This window comes from Pocillopora damicornis, chromosome 2, assembly GCF_964200805.1.
Source record: "Pocillopora damicornis chromosome 2, jaPocDami1.2, whole genome shotgun sequence".
In the NCBI taxonomy this organism is placed as follows: Eukaryota; Metazoa; Cnidaria; class Anthozoa; order Scleractinia; family Pocilloporidae; genus Pocillopora; species Pocillopora damicornis.
The window spans coordinates 7,526,818-7,542,590 of NC_142671.1; the positions used below are offsets into that span (position 1 = coordinate 7,526,818).

General features: G+C 36.7%; 1 protein-coding gene across 1 annotated transcript in view; it reads left to right on the plus strand.

The window, feature by feature from the left end:
• Nucleotides 1–4,581, plus strand: part of LOC149049732 (GFP-like fluorescent chromoprotein amFP486) — a 9,141-nt gene extending 4,560 nt beyond the window's left edge. The window contains exons 3-4 of the mRNA XM_089195096.1: nucleotides 3,049–3,145; nucleotides 3,657–4,581. Of these exons, the coding sequence (XP_089051222.1) occupies nucleotides 3,049–3,145; nucleotides 3,657–3,894 (335 nt within the window). The 3' untranslated portion in view covers nucleotides 3,895–4,581. The remainder of the gene's footprint in view (nucleotides 1–3,048; nucleotides 3,146–3,656) is intronic.
• The last annotated feature ends 11,192 nt before the right edge of the window (nucleotides 4,582–15,773 follow it).

Genomic DNA, 15,773 nt, shown 5'->3' on the forward strand with positions numbered 1-15,773 from the left:
ACATATCTGCTCGAAAAGAGAAGAAATTCTTTATTAGATGAAGGGTACTTAAGTACACATCACGTTGAAAAAAAATAGATATATGTGTAACTGCTTTTCATCACAGATGGAAATATGTACAAAGTTGCTCGGTTGAAAATCAATAATGTTTTTGTAGAAGATCAAATCACCTGACAACGCAATCTACTTACTCATGCGTACGGTTCACAATTATTTTCGGTCAGTTTTCCACAGTTTGTATGATTCTCATTAACCGATATGATTAAATTTGCAGACTAAAACACCCCTTATTTGATTAAGAATAATAAAAGTAAACAGTACATGTCGGTTTTTAATTCCTGATGGATGCTACTTGGCTTTACTTTAACTGAGAAATTTGCAATCGCTTACCTCAGCTCACTGTGTCCCATGCCGTAAGAAGCACAAGAAAAAAGTTGATGATAGTGAGTCTTGAATTGGCTGAGACAAGAAGAATCAGAGAAGAATCTACGGTCCCCAGAAACGCCACTTTTAAACACGAGACAACTAAGGTAAATTGAATGAATTGTTGTTTGTTTTATTTAAAACTATCGTTCAGATTACAAGATACGCGAAAAACTCTCCCCACCGATTTTTTCCTACATTCTGTTAATCAAAAGTTTCAATAATTATAAAGGCTTTCTTGTTGATCGTCTTAATAGTAACGGTTTCCAGGATCCAAGGGGAGCAAAAGAGAGAAGAATTTTCTGTGTAGCTAGGTAAGGCGACATGCCGGCTTTATACTTCTTCCGGCGTGATAACAATAATGATGACAACAATGGGCAAAAAGCACCGTCCGCTAATGATGACGATTATCATAGTTATTAACAATTCTCAGTTATAGTCCTGAAAAAAATCTCAAGGGGTCCTTTGAACCATCCTCTTAATCTCGCCAGAAGTCAAAGTTGCCTAAACTCATTCTAAGGTTCGTGCGATTTTACGACGAATTTTCAATTCCGGTGTGTTGCACGCGCGACTTTTGATAGAAAAAACCTGCACGCGCCATAACTTAAAAGAACGTGTCAGCGGAATGAATCAAATCTCTATCACTTTGCATACATTCTTGGGAACAGAAAAAATTACTAAGAGCAAACATTCTAAGTATAGTCTTCATTCCGTGCAATGGGGCATAAATAAAAGGTTCTGGTGGAAAAGACATTTTATTTTATACCACTGATGACAAGCAAAAAGGTTATATGGGTGCCCCGGTTAAAAATATATTGATAACTCTGTTAATTAATACCAGTTCTAATTTAAAGGAGAAAGTTATGAGAATAAAACAAAAATTGTCTGTACCTCGAAGCATGCCTTCACTGTTTAGACTGATAGTCCTAAAGCTTTTTGAGCATGCATTCGAATATCTTATGACGATAAGCCCGCCAACCACCCCGCCCCGCGCTATGCTATTTTTACTTAGCGGCTGGTCAGAGGTCACGTTTACGAGGTAAACAAACCGATCTATTCCTGATCACCGTTCTTGTTGATCGGAAAATCAAAATACCAGCGTGATATTACCGCGAAGATGAAGCAGTTATGTTATTTGATTCGTACTTCACATTCGAGTCGAAGCTTGGGTGGCACAGGTTATTTCTTGCGGTGGAATCGACGAGGGGAATTCAGAAAGTTGTAGTGTTTGTATTGTTGGAATAAATGGTCGCATGGGGATGGTAAGTTTAACGAACAATTTCAAATTTTGCCGCTTGAATTGAAAGAAAAGTTCATTTGAATTGCTTTCGTATGTATTTCTGACGGTTTTAGATTTACCTGCTTGATTTATATCGGTTACGCTTCATGTTGACAAGTCCCTCAAAATGGCGGCCAAACTTGGAGATTGCCGAAAATTAGGTAAGTTCACGGAGTTATAAAGTTCTCGTAAAGGTCGGGCCGCAAAGTTTTTTTCTGTGGTTATCTTTTCTATGGCACCTACTTCATAGCTATGTTAGTTGGATCAGTTAAGAACGCCTCACTTTTTCAAAAATTTACCTTGAATTTGATCGGTTTTGGCGTGTTTGATTTAGGCGAACCGATAAGGTGTCATTCAAGTCTTCCTGTTTCCTTGATTGACACGTGATGTTTACGAAAGTCACCTCGATAGATAAGATAGAAGATAGAGTTAATATACATGGCTGTGGTATTTTTTTTTTTGCTGAGTTCCGTAGTTTTTTGTAAACTGTCCTCTAAAGTTGTATGAAATTAAAGTCTTGAAAAGTGTCACAACAAGCCTTCGCTCGAGTGAAATTTAATTTCCGTAAAACTCTGAAAAATAAAGAGATCCGATCAAACTGATTGTGGTTTTAGTATAGGTACATGAATGTCTTACAACACACGAGAAACGAGCGAAATCCGTGTCTCAAGCAAAATCGACCGGACCGCTCTTACAGAGACACTCTCTTAATCGGCAATAACTTTTGTACAATTCCTCCTTTATACTTTGTTGGTGACGACGGATCCCTTCGGTCCCCCTCTAAAAAAAAGTAGTACTCCCCCCCCCCCGAAAAATCCTCCACCTCTCCCCCATACTGATAATAGGTAAAGAGTCCACCTCAGTAATGACACCACGTCGAGAAAATTCTATTAGGCAAAAGTAAATGATAGATTGAACTTGATCGCTTTATTTCGCGCCACATACCACGGACAGAAAAATGCCGTTGAAGTGTGTCGATATATGAGCGAATTAACCTGTCTTCATGTGTTAGTTATGGCTCGTGTAATTCATTCTGCATGTCCTCAATCTTCCAACTCACCTTGAAGCTAAATTCAGTGCAGTGTTTGTTTCTGATGCAAAGAAATATTGCAAGCCATGGAAATATTTTAAAAGAAGGTCAAAGAGTAGAATAATCATATATAGAGCCAAATGGTGGGAGGCGCATTGTGTTAATTTGATATGGCGTAAGCTGTAGCTTAATAGTAGAAATCAATTATTTATAGATAGTGAGCAAATAATTCGTCAGAAAATAAATGCCAGCTTAGGTCTTTGAAATATTGGTGTCAGTAGAAAATAATAGTTTCTTTCCTTTTTACTTATTCAAGTCATTCTAAAAGACATGAAGATGAAATTTGAAATGAAAGGAAGTGTCAGTGGACATTACTTTGGGATCGAAAGAGAAGGGAAAGGACTGCCTTACGAGTAAGTGCAAGAGAGACCACAACGAATTATTTCATTACAATGCATTACGATTTATTTTAGCCATAGAGTTGAATATGATCATGCCGCTGTCGTCAAATCAGGGTCTGATATCACGGTACTAATGATTTTTTGACTTTATCAAAAAGAGATTCAAACTTTTTTTGAAAAGCAAAGTGAACAAGATCAGAGATTCATAAAAAGATTTTCAGTCATAAACTGTAAGCTTGTTTTTATTCGAGTTTGCAAATTACCTAGGGTCTTTGACATCGATTCTTCATCTGCTTCCAGAAACAGGCGAGGTGTAAAGGCTACTGTAAAGCTCAGTCACGCCTAAATTCATCTGCAATACTTTAATTTCTTACAAGTAACATGAAAGGTTATGCAGTATTTTACTTATGTTTGAATTATCATGAGCATAAAATATTTGGTCCTCCCTAATTTTCGTGTATTTCGGGTGATACATGAGCCGTTTTTGAAAATAGATTTTAACACTCTTATCATCTTATTTTAGAGGAATACAGAGGTCGACTTTCAGGGTCACAAAGGGAGGACCCCTCCCATTTTCCTTTGGCATACTGTCGTCAGCGTTCAAATATGGAAACAGATGCTTCACTAAATACTCTGCCGACATGCCCAACTATTGCAGGGAAGCATTTTCAGCTGGAATGTCGTATGAAAGGACATTTACACTCGAGGATGGAGGCGTTGCCACAGCCAGTGGACGTACTAGGTATAAAAGTGATGTTTAGTTTGGGATTGAGGAAATACTTTTTAAAAGAAAACTTCAAGTTCATTTTCTTTACACGGAGCAGGGAGCGCCCTTTTTTATGGGTAACTGAGTTGTGATTCTCCCGAGAACGCTTCCTGTCTAGCTACAGGAGAACAAAACTACAGAAAAAGCATAATGGCAAGAGAATATGCAGATTACGGGATTTGAAATAGGCTATTTTTGTTCCCACAAAAATTATATCCGAAATAGCTTTCGTGTAAAATTTAACGTTTTTCAGACTTCCTTCTCCTATCCTCGCCTCCCAGTTTAAACAGGAACGTGCTAACGATATATTAATCTTTAGATCCTTCCTTTTTATATAACTGCGGTGAGTATATGCCTTAAGCATAAAGTAGACCATTGTGTCGTACATCTAGTTACTAAATGGATGACCACCTGACTCGTTTCGATGTAGCAATTAGCTGTTAAGGAACTGTGCATTCCTAAGATGAGCCGGAAACAGCACTTTGTGACAGTTCCCTTTGTTCTTGTGGGCTGCTTAATACCCTCAAAGATTTCGTAATATAGGATTTTCTTCTTAAAGGAAATCGCAGTTATAAGAGATAAATATGTAACTGCTGTGTTTCCATACACCATGTTAGTCGGTTTTGCTGACGCTGCTGCTGTTAGTGAGGATTCAATTCAAGAACACAGTTGGCCACAAATCGTAAGTTGTCATTTTCTTATTTTTTTAGCACCGTGGGTAATTTTTTAAAAGTGCACTCTAATATTAATGCCAAATGCGTCTTCGCCGGTATCACGCATTGAATACATATTTGAAATTTTCTCCTTGGCGTGCATTCAATTTTACGACATTTCTTGGCTCCCTAACTCTCTCCACTAACAGAAATCTTGGATCGCCTGTTCACGATCGTCCTTCAATTTCAGAAACTTTCGGAAGTCCAGCTTAAATGCAGCGGTAAATTTTCATAAATACATTTAATAAAACAAAGAAAGGGACGCGGTTATCCTGAAAAGGACTTCTGAAATCCTCCCAGATAGCATTATCTCGTATACAAGTGCACAATTTACGCAAATCCCAGGTGTTTTGATCGCGAAGGGAAGAGCAGCTAAATGACGTCCGGTACTTGTTGGGGAGAACGGCAACGTCAACACCGGAAGTCGAAATAGAGTCATGTCCAGACTATGGGGCGCGTTCCCCCATCCTGTTGCAAAATCACTCTAATATAAAGATTTATACATAAACCTCGACACATAATAAGTTCGGCATCTCAGTCATGGCCAAATTAGGAAGCCTTCGGCAAAGTCTAGCAAGATTCCTTCCTCAGCCGTTCCAAATTGAAACAGCCGTTCCAAATTGAAACAGCCGTTCTTAATTGATCCTGGCACCTAAATGTTCGAGAAATGAATTCAAATGGTTTTGAGCAATGGACGGACCACTGTTTTTCTGGTGGGGGGCATGAGATATATTGAAAAAAATTGTTTGCAGGGTCTGAAAAGACAAAATAAAATGTTTACAAACTTGATAGGGTGAAAAAAAAAAGTTGCAGAGAAGTCAGGTAAGATAATAAAAAAACATTATGACCAAAACTGAAATAAAAATAATAAAGTATGAAGCCTTAGTATAAAAATCAACATAATATGGGCATTAAAAATTGGTCACTCTGTATTAAGCAAATAACAAATCTGAAAATAGCTGAATATTTCTTGAAAAAATGGGTATTCATTGTGGCAATTACATCTCAACGTTATTTGTCAACATTTTGTCCTACTACAAAACTTCATATATCGGCTATGTTTCACTTTATTTGCACTCTCTATTCCGCTCTAGTCCAGGTTAATAAGGATTTGTTTTACCAGCGTATTACGAGAGTACATAAATAATTTCTGCTAGAGAATTTGTTCTTGGCATCAGTGTGATAGAAAATCATTCTTTTCACCGAAGAAGTCTTCCTCAGCTTTTATCAAATCTGGTTACAGACCTTGATGAATAAGGAGAAAATATTAATCAGCTTTTTTCAACTATCTTTTAAAGTAGCGTGAAATTGTTCCCTTTCTCTTTTTCTTTTAGCTAGGGAAGAATTTTAGGATGCGTAGCTTTGACACTTTGTGCAATAAAATAACAGAACTAATAACTATTTCGTCAAAACAGTTTTGAAAAGCCCAATGCCATTATTTTTTCCGCACTTAATGTAAGTGCTCTAGTGAACCCTCTCGGTTGATCCAAGTAGAAATATTATTCAATGTGTGTTGAATCGGGTCAGAGAAAAATAAGACAAGAATAACAGATCAGTTATTTTCAACTTTTTCTTCAAATGACATGAGATCGTTGACCGTCTCTTTCATTAGGAAACAGTTTTGCGGTCAAGCCCATTCAAATGCACTCGGTCGGATCAAAACACATTTAAGGAGTTATCTTTTAACTTTTAGCAAGCAGGAGACAATGTAAGGTTAACCCAAAGAAGACGAATACTGCTGAAAAGTTCTCTTCACTTCTGAAACATTCAGTCTACTTAGTAAGTGTTGTGGAGGTCGGCTGAAAGTAGGGGATTTTTTCGCCCGATCCCGGGAAAAAGCAAGGAATATTGCTGCCCATACTGTATTTCCACTCACATAGATGCTCGCATGTAGTGGAAAAGATAGAGCCAGCGCTTATTCTTGTGGCACTGCTTTCCCCTGATACCACAATTTCGTGTCCGTATTTGCAGGGTGCCCGGTCAAAAATCACTTCGACATGTACTCGTGTAGCATACTTTTCGCCAGCCAATTGCAGTACACATTTCGAGTTCGTATATACCCTTTAATCCAGGGGATTCCAATAAAGATGCAAAGGAAAAGTGCTATTTGAGTTACATTCTGAGCAGTCTTAAAATCGTTTTTAGCGATCTTGTTTACATTTGCTTTCACTTCCTAACCGTTGCTTTTTTTGCGTAAACGATCTGAATGTTAAAAAAAAAAAAGGGAATAGGAGCTTCTATTTGGCTTCCTCAGTATTTTCTCTTTGGTATTTTGGGTATTCAAGGGTATCTAATTCTTTCCATTCGGTTTAAGCTTGCATTACAGAGGTAGGAACTGACTAGGGAAAGTATAGGATTTAATGATATATTCCGAAATTTACCATCACGAATCGAAAATAGAAATGTAAATCAGTTGCTTTAATCAGGGATTTCAGTCAATATAAATCACTCTGTAGATTCTGAGATGTTTATTTTTGTGCTAAAGTCACCATATCTCAAAAGTCATGTCACAATTTTATAGTGTCTGATTATGATGACCAAATGACTCGCTCAATGCCCATTAGTTACGGAGAAGGACAATTGTTCGGAAAGAGTTGCAAGTAGTGACATGCATGATTTGTAAGTGAAGGTAGTCGTAAAAAAACTGAACTTTTGAACCAATCTAAAACTTATTTGTACCCATTTTTAAGTCTAAGGGAGTATTTATGGCTGTACGAATCGAGAGGATGACACTTCACAGTTCATCATATCAATGTTTTTTTTTTAATTTTAATTTTTTTAATTTTCAACTGACCTGATTCGTGTTGCAATGACGTCAAAAGTAAGAAGGTTAAAACACTTCCACCACAGTTACAAAGGGTTAACATGAGCCACAGCAGTTTCTTCCAGCAGGACCTTTCTGTCTTCAATGTCGGTCCTCACAATGTGATGTTCTACGACGTGGTTCGGAGGCAGTGTGACCGCTCCTTTGTTCTGTGTAAAGGAAAAAATACTTATAAAAATACAAGATATGTGTTTAACGTCCCTATCAGTATTGGATTTTAACTTGTTTTATTAACATCGATGCTTTTGAACTTGGTTTTTGGTACAGTGAAGTTCAGCAATTACTTGTGTCAATAATGATTATTTTTCCATCACCCTGAACATATTTTACTAACAAATGCAGGGAAGGAAACATTTTAAGCTTTAAAGGATATTACAATAGATAACCTTTAGTATCTTGTGAAGAATCTTATTCGATCCCAAAAATTTCATTGACACGGGAAATTAGTATAAAGCCGTTCTCTCAAGGCCCTTTTTATCTCAGCGTTCTCTTCGGTTGTTTTTATCCCGTAAAACACAGAAAATGAGATACAAATACTCAAAAGGAATGATATTCCAACGTTGGAGCTGTTACAGAAACAGAATATGTACTTGTAAGAAGTGTGAAACTGGCAACTGTAATAACCGCCTCCTTTGAAAAAAATAAATTGCAGTGAAATTATCCATCGTGGTCTGTCTTTTTAGGAGGTACTTACTCGTAAGGTCTTCCTTTACCTTCAACTTCGACCTCAAAGCAATGTCCGTTGACATTACCCTTCGTTTCAAATTTCATATTCATGTCTTTTGGAATGACCCGAATAAGTAAAAAGCAAAGAAACGATTTCTACTATTAAGATATAGCTTACGCCATATCAACGCTGATATCGCTGATTATCATATATCAGCCATCCTGACTCTTTAGTTTTTATGTGGAATTTTCTTCAAGCATAAATGACAACAATTTGTATTGTTATAAAGTATAATATCTTCTTCTGACATTATGATTTCGATAGTTTTCTTTTTTTCATAAATTTAGACAAGAGCTTTTGTTTTTTTAAGAATTGCCTTAATAAATTTAAAAGAAGCATTTTGAAATATAACAAGGAAACACACTTTTATTTTCGCAGCCAAAGGCATGAATTCTTATATTATTATTATTATTTTCTATTTTATTCATTTGACTTATCGTTACTAGAAAAGTCATATCAGCATAATTAAGTTTATCACCATATTTTTTTTATTTATTTTGTCTTTGTGGGTCATTTCATATTTCTTTGTTATAAACATGGTATGTCAAGCAGAGTCACTCTAATGGATGCTGTAAACAAATTGCCTTTCTTATTTGAATTAAAATACCACTTGGATAAAGCACTATTTAATTAGTTAATGCTTTGTTGCAGTTAAGGTGTGAAAAAGAAGCAGAGACCCTCGAGGGCAGTACACGTACACAAATGATTACATAATCAGATGATCTGCTTTTTGTTAAACTGAGCTGAAAACGTGACTCGGCTGACGAAGGACTAACACTCGAAACGTCTTCTTCAGAATGGCTCATGGGTGAAAATTCACATTATCAACTCAGTTGATAACGGTAAATATCAATTAGCTTAATTAAAGAAAGAGCCCTGATGAAGCAAGAGGTCCACTAATGGCAACTAATGTTACTGCTACGTCCACGAAATTAGCTGCTCTTTAGCAATGAAAACGATTTACTCAACTCTGGTACTTGTGACCGTGAAATGAAAACAATTGTCTGCAAAGTCAAAGGTAGAACTAATTGCAACGTGATACGTTTAGCATAATCAGTTCTGCCACGTGTGGCACTCTGATTCAAGATTGCAGAAACACTCTGCACGTGTTTCAAAGGTTAATCTCACTTTATCGTTTGAAGAAATATTGAGGAAATATAGTTAACTTTCAAGAAAAAGTACCTCAACAAAATTTGGGGAAAATACTGAATTTTCAAGAGTTCATGGTGTCTAGTTTTTTGCCCCATCCGCCTTCCTCTCAGCACAGGCAGTCCACACCATTTGTTTGTGGTTAATAATTGTTGACATGAGACCAACAAAATATATGAAGGTTATGAATAAAGCCCTTAAAATTTCATATCTAAATTCCTATTCAGGTCTGAAGATCTCAATAATGTAAAATGATATGTTTATCTGTGGATTTGTATATATTTTTTAGCCATCATGGGCCGTATGAAGCGTCTTTTAACGAAACTACTTTTGGTCGGATTTGAAACGGCCTGCATGCTATAAACGGCCTACGAAGGCTTAAAACTTAAAAAAAATTAAAAGTTCGTCGGTTAACGTTTCATTTAACTCTATTGAGATATTCAGACCGAAATATAATTTAGATATGAAATTTTCAGAGCTTTATTGATAAACCTCATAGATTGTCAACAATTATCAACCACGAACACAAAGTGTGGTCGACCTGTGCTGAGAGGAAGGCGGATAGGGAAAAAAACTAGATACCGTGAACTCCTGAAAATTCAGTATTTTTCCCAAATTCTGTTGGGGTACTTCTTCTTGAAAGTAACTGTATTTCCTTGATATTTCTTCAAACGATAATATGAAATTAACCTTTCAAACGCATGAAGAGTGTTTCTGCAATCTGGAGTCACAGTCCCGCATGTGGCAAAAACTGATAATGGCAAATATATAACGTTGTAACTAGTCTCTACCATTGACTTTGCAGAGAGTTGTTTTCATTTAAATGCCGCAAGTACCAGAGTTGCCTATATCGTTTTCACTGCTAAAGAGCAGCTAATTTCGTGGACGTAGATGCAATATTCGTTGCCGTTAGTGGACCTCTTGCTTCACTAGGGCTCTTTCTCTAATTAAGCTATTTGATATATTTTTTAATTTTTTTATATTTTAACCCAAGAACCACTCTACAGAAACCGTTTCGTGTGTTAGTCCTTCCTCAGCCAAGTCACGTTTTCGACTCAGTTAAACAAAAACCAAATTAGCCGATTATGTAATCATTTGTGTCCGTGTGCTGCCCTCGAGGGTCACTGTTTCTTTTTTTTTTTTTTTTTGACCATGACCTCGGCAAAACTTTGACCAATTAGATAGAACCTCATTCAAGTGGTATTTCAATTAAAAGAAGAATTGACATTTGTTGATAACATCCACCAGTGCACCTTTGTGTGACAAAACGAATTACTAACCAACAAATTTTTATAAACAGTCTAAAATCTAAGAGGAAGGAATCGAATGATTACTTTAATGTTACAAAATTTAAAACTTCTGTTTTATTTTAATAGGAATTAAAATTTACGAAATCAAGTAGTTCCCACGAAGAATGTTGTAGAAAACATAGTGTTTATCTTTATTTTTTTTTAATGCTTATGACTTTTTATCTTAGTTTTTCAAGTTAGACTGCGCTAACAAAGTCTAGGCCACGTTGTAAGACGGGTGCGCGTAAGTCCTATCTAATTCCTAATGAGCCACCATGGTGGCCGTGCGTATATAAGATAACGCGTGCAGTTTCACTTTGCTGAAAAGTTTCCGTAGAATTCGGCCGCAAGGCGTTAAAACTTTTAAGCTTGTTTTCTTTCTGTAGCGATCGAGACATACCCTTTGGCGCTCAAAATGAATATTAAACATGCTTAATGAGAATCTATTCGAAAACAATGAATGAATGAAGCTCTTTTAAGCGACGAAATTAGCTTTGGACACTTAAATGAGATAGTCTGAAGCTTTCGAACTTTCGTCTGCCATTCGAAAACAATGAATGAATGACGCTCTTTCAAGCGACGAAATTAGCTTTGGCTACTTCAATGCGGTAGTCTGTAACTTGCGAACTTTTGTCAGCCACTTCATTCCTTCGATTTGGCTAAATTTTGCATGAATTCTTGCTTTAGGGTCTTAATCACGAAATGGAGACGAAAAAGTTCCGGTTATTTTTGCTTGGCAGAAAAGAGAAAAGTGCACTTGGTCTGCCTATAATAGCCCGCCAAAATGGCGGATCGAAGGTGATCTTTTGAATTCAACTCGAATCGTATGGTAAAGATTTCTCAAAATCTCGTGATATCCATGAAACGATCTTCCCTTCCTATTAACATTTATTAAAAATTATAAGGCAAATACCTGGTTTTAGCAACATATGATCCCAACGTTCTAAGATAGCTCCAGGCCGCCTCGAGCAATGAAAAATTTACCCCAACTTAGTAAACCAGTGTTACCTCCATTCAGAGGTTACCATTTACTATGAACAACTTTTGTTCAAAGATGAACAGATCATATAAATAAAAAAAAATGAAGGAAATGAGACGGTCAAGGAAAGAAAAAATCAACCCGTAATGAACCGGCTGTATATGGGACTTGGTCCTAGAAGCTCTTATATCAATTCACCGATCAGAAGAAAACAGTTAAAGAACATTTATCGCCCAGAAAGTTCCCCAATACAGTGAATATATTTTTGATTTAACATACACGTATTGATTTTTAAGCAAATTTGTTGCAATGGGATGATTTTTGGTTATTCATTGAATGTAAACAAGCCACGTGTAATTACGCTCAGAGTTTATTCTACTCACCGTTTTGAGAACGAAGGATTTTGTAAAACAAACATTCTCACCAATTCTGATATACTGTTGGTGATAGCAGCTAGTCATTTAATTTATTTGAATAAAGTCACTGCAAACCTAATATTAACGATACTTACTTGTCGCGCAACCGGCTTCGCAGATATGCAAATTTGTCATGTTTTCTAACATGATGATTTACCATTTCCTCAAGTTTACAGCATAATAAAAACCTAACCTTTTGGCAAGTCCCCAAGACGAATTGGCATTTATATCAAAATTAAGCCTTAAATACCAACGTAATATACTCTAGCAGTGGCTGTACACACAAAACGGAATGCGGTTTGAGATAGACATCAACTTGACCTCGTGGGAATGCACGGGTAATCATAAATTAAGTTTATTCTTGAGTCTGAGAGTGGAAATTTATTGCTTTATTTGGAGATCCTGTTTGGAGAGGGTCAGTGTTTTTTTTATTTTTTATTATTATTAGTCTATTATTATGGTCTTGATTTTAGTACTACCGTTCCACCAATAACAACATCTCCATTTTTATCAAGAGAAAGAAAAAACAATTTTGACTTGCATTTCCAACCAAGTAGTTTCTTGTATATATTGTTGTTCCATTTAAACTTCTCTTATATATCTTGATAGCACTAAAGACATTTAGAATTTTAGGATTAGTGATAAAAGGAATATAAAAATACCTATATCCATAAAAAAAGAAAAAGTGTCCTCTATTTTTTATTGAAGATTATATTTTTTATCTGGGTGAAATTTTATTTTTTTGTGTTGCGTGTTTGTTCAATCCTGATTGATCAAAAGCAGTGACACTGAAGTTATTACAATGAAGTAGTCCAATATGTTGTGGTATGTGTGATACCGTCACGTTACTCTTTCTTTGATGAATGTCTTACTAAAGAGATTTCTAGGAGCATGCTCTAACAAAAAAGAGTATAGATCAATTGTTTCCGTTTTTTCATCAACATGCTTCTTGTCTGCAACTGTTAAGATTGTTTATTTTATTTTCTTTAGTTCACGCACTTTGTTTTTATTTCTTTCATTCATTTATTTTTTTCGCTAAGCATTATGGTATTGCGCAAGTTTAAGTTCACGCGGCCTCGGCCAAAGTTCAATTAGAAGTACTGAGTTCATTTAGGAGTAAGAAATGCTTTGAGTTCGCCATCAAGTTCACGTTTACTGACGCCTTTCCTTTTAGTATTTTCACTGTGTGGGTCAGATATGTGAGTGTTTTGTTTCTTTTTTTATTCTAATGTAGTTACAATTGATTAATTTAGTGATTACACGATCCATTTCTAATTCAAGCCTTTTGTTTTTATTTCCCTCGTGCATATGTTAATAAGTAGTCCGTTCGAAGCGTTACAAGTTTATAATCTTATCTATTTCAAAGTATCAGTTGTATTGATTTCAAGCATGTTTTGGTTCGTTAAGTCCTCTCATATTTCATTTTAGTCTTGTTACTTCTCATGCGTGGAGTATGATTATTTTAATGAAGAATTGTTGTTATGCGAATTGGGTTCCGCCCCCAAATATCTTTAGAGTAGTTTTGCTTCGTAACCCTTTTGTTTTTAGTTTATTTAGCTTTATATTTAGTTGTATTTTGTAATCGTTGTCTTCAGTTTACGAGCATTATCGAACCGTCCTCGTCGACTCAATAAATTCGTCTATCACCGTCTTCAAGTTTGGTTCTTTGGTTCTCCGTAAACTACGCCCCCCACTGATTCGCGACACGTCCTGTATTCCTCGATGGTCGCTGCCGCCACAGCAACGTCTTTGTGGTAATTTTGATAGGCAAGATTGACGATCTTTTTATTGTTCATGTCTTTATCAGTTGATGAATTAACTTATTAGGATTGCTTGGGTCTATTGAGAAACTCATTTTTTATTAGTGTTTTTAAAATCAACAAATTTCTTCAAGAGATAACTTAGTTCCAGGAAGAACAATCTGAAATTCTTCTCCGACAAACTCATGCTTTGGTCCATTTTTGAGATAACGGAGTACAGGCTCGCCTTCATTCTCAAGCGTTCTATCGAAATTGAAGACCTTCAGTGACCAGATTGGCTCTGGGGCTTGCCTCTGACCGCCTTCCAGCTCACCAGCGGCTTAGAGATATCTCACATTCTGAGTCGAGTCTCTTTTCCTTCGGACCAACTGGTCTCGAAAAGGTCGTTGAACTGTTTGCGTCAACCAAATTGTCTTTGATGGTATCCACAGCTTTTATTTCCAGTCAGCCCACAGGCAGCCCAAGCTCCAGCTGTGAGATGATCATCTTGCGCGATAACAGTCATGGCGGAATTATAGGAGTTTGTATGGGAATATTTACGACCGCTCTAAGGAATGAAAAAAATGCGTCAAATTCTCAAAACAAATTCCTCACGTTACTTCCACAGCGTATTGCTTGTTATCTGACCGCTTACTTTGATGAAAAGAACGCATTTTAGCAAATTGTCCATTTTGAGGTTTTCAACGTACGCTAGAAAAGCGCAAGGCTGAACACTACATTTCCGAACAACCGATCTGAGAAGCGAAAAATTCCAGCGCAATATCCCCCTCGCCGGGGACCCCACTGTAACTTGGCATGAAGAAATTGCCTTAGCACCACAGGTGCCAAATTACAGTGGCGTCCTCGGCGAGGCTCAGTTTAAAAAGGAGGCAAGGTTACCTGGATGGTTTTCAACGGTGGTGTGTCAAGGTCGATGTGGACGCGGGCTGTTAGAAACCTCTAAACTGGACATTTTTGAAGCAAACTGCGGCTTAGCGTCAGTTGCACGGGGAAGATTGAGCTTGTAGTGAATTGAAATGAAACTACTGTATATGTGCTTAGATTCTGCGTTGGATTTGTGGCCGCCCGGTCATTTTGCGCTGGAATTTTTCGTTTCACTACGCTGTGCTGATTTTGGTTTATTAACGTGCGCCATCAACTCTTTTCTTTTTCTTTTCTTTTATAGTATAGTCCAGCCAGTGAGAGAGAATGACACTTCGTACTAAAAGAATTTAAGTGAGTGAGAATGATGTTTCATCCACTCCCTTGTCTGCCCCTCAGGGTTGGCCCCTCTGGTACTTGAATAGGAAGTACTCGAACATGAACTTGAACAAGAACTTAAGAGCTAATGTCAGCATGCATCAGACAAACAGCGGCAAGTCACCCAAAATTTGCTTTCACTCCTACTTTTATTTTTTGCAGCCAAATATGTTCTGATAATTGTGGTGTAGTTTTTTTGTAAAAATTTATTTTAATTTTCGAGAAATGATTTTTTTCGTTCGACCGCTCAAATATGCAAATTTCCACTGTGAATATTACCCGAGTTGTGTGACCTCATGTGACGAATATACTTAACCTATGGTATTTCTGTCAACATAATCCTTTGTTTCATCATCTAAACTTAATCCCTTGTCATTATTGAAGCTGGCAAAGAAATATTTATTTTTTGGTGAATATTTTTGTCCGACATACTTTTCCTATGTCGAAAAGTAGCATCAAAACAAAGACAGTTTTAACAATGACCGATATGACAGAATCTACTGAGCTTCAAGCTTTTAAAAGACAAAAGGATGTTATAAAGTTACTGTAAAAATTTACTTGTGTATTTTTGTTGTTCTATCTTGAGACGAACTCAAAGTCCAGCAAAATTTACCCGATAGCGACTATGAAATATACATGGCGCACCTACTTGTCGCCACCGCTAAGCTGCATAAATCACTACAATTTGCAAAAAAATCTAAGATTACACTCTTACCCTGTTTAACTTCGAACGTTGAGATAACCTGTCATTATAATCTGTCACTTCCCACACTTATTC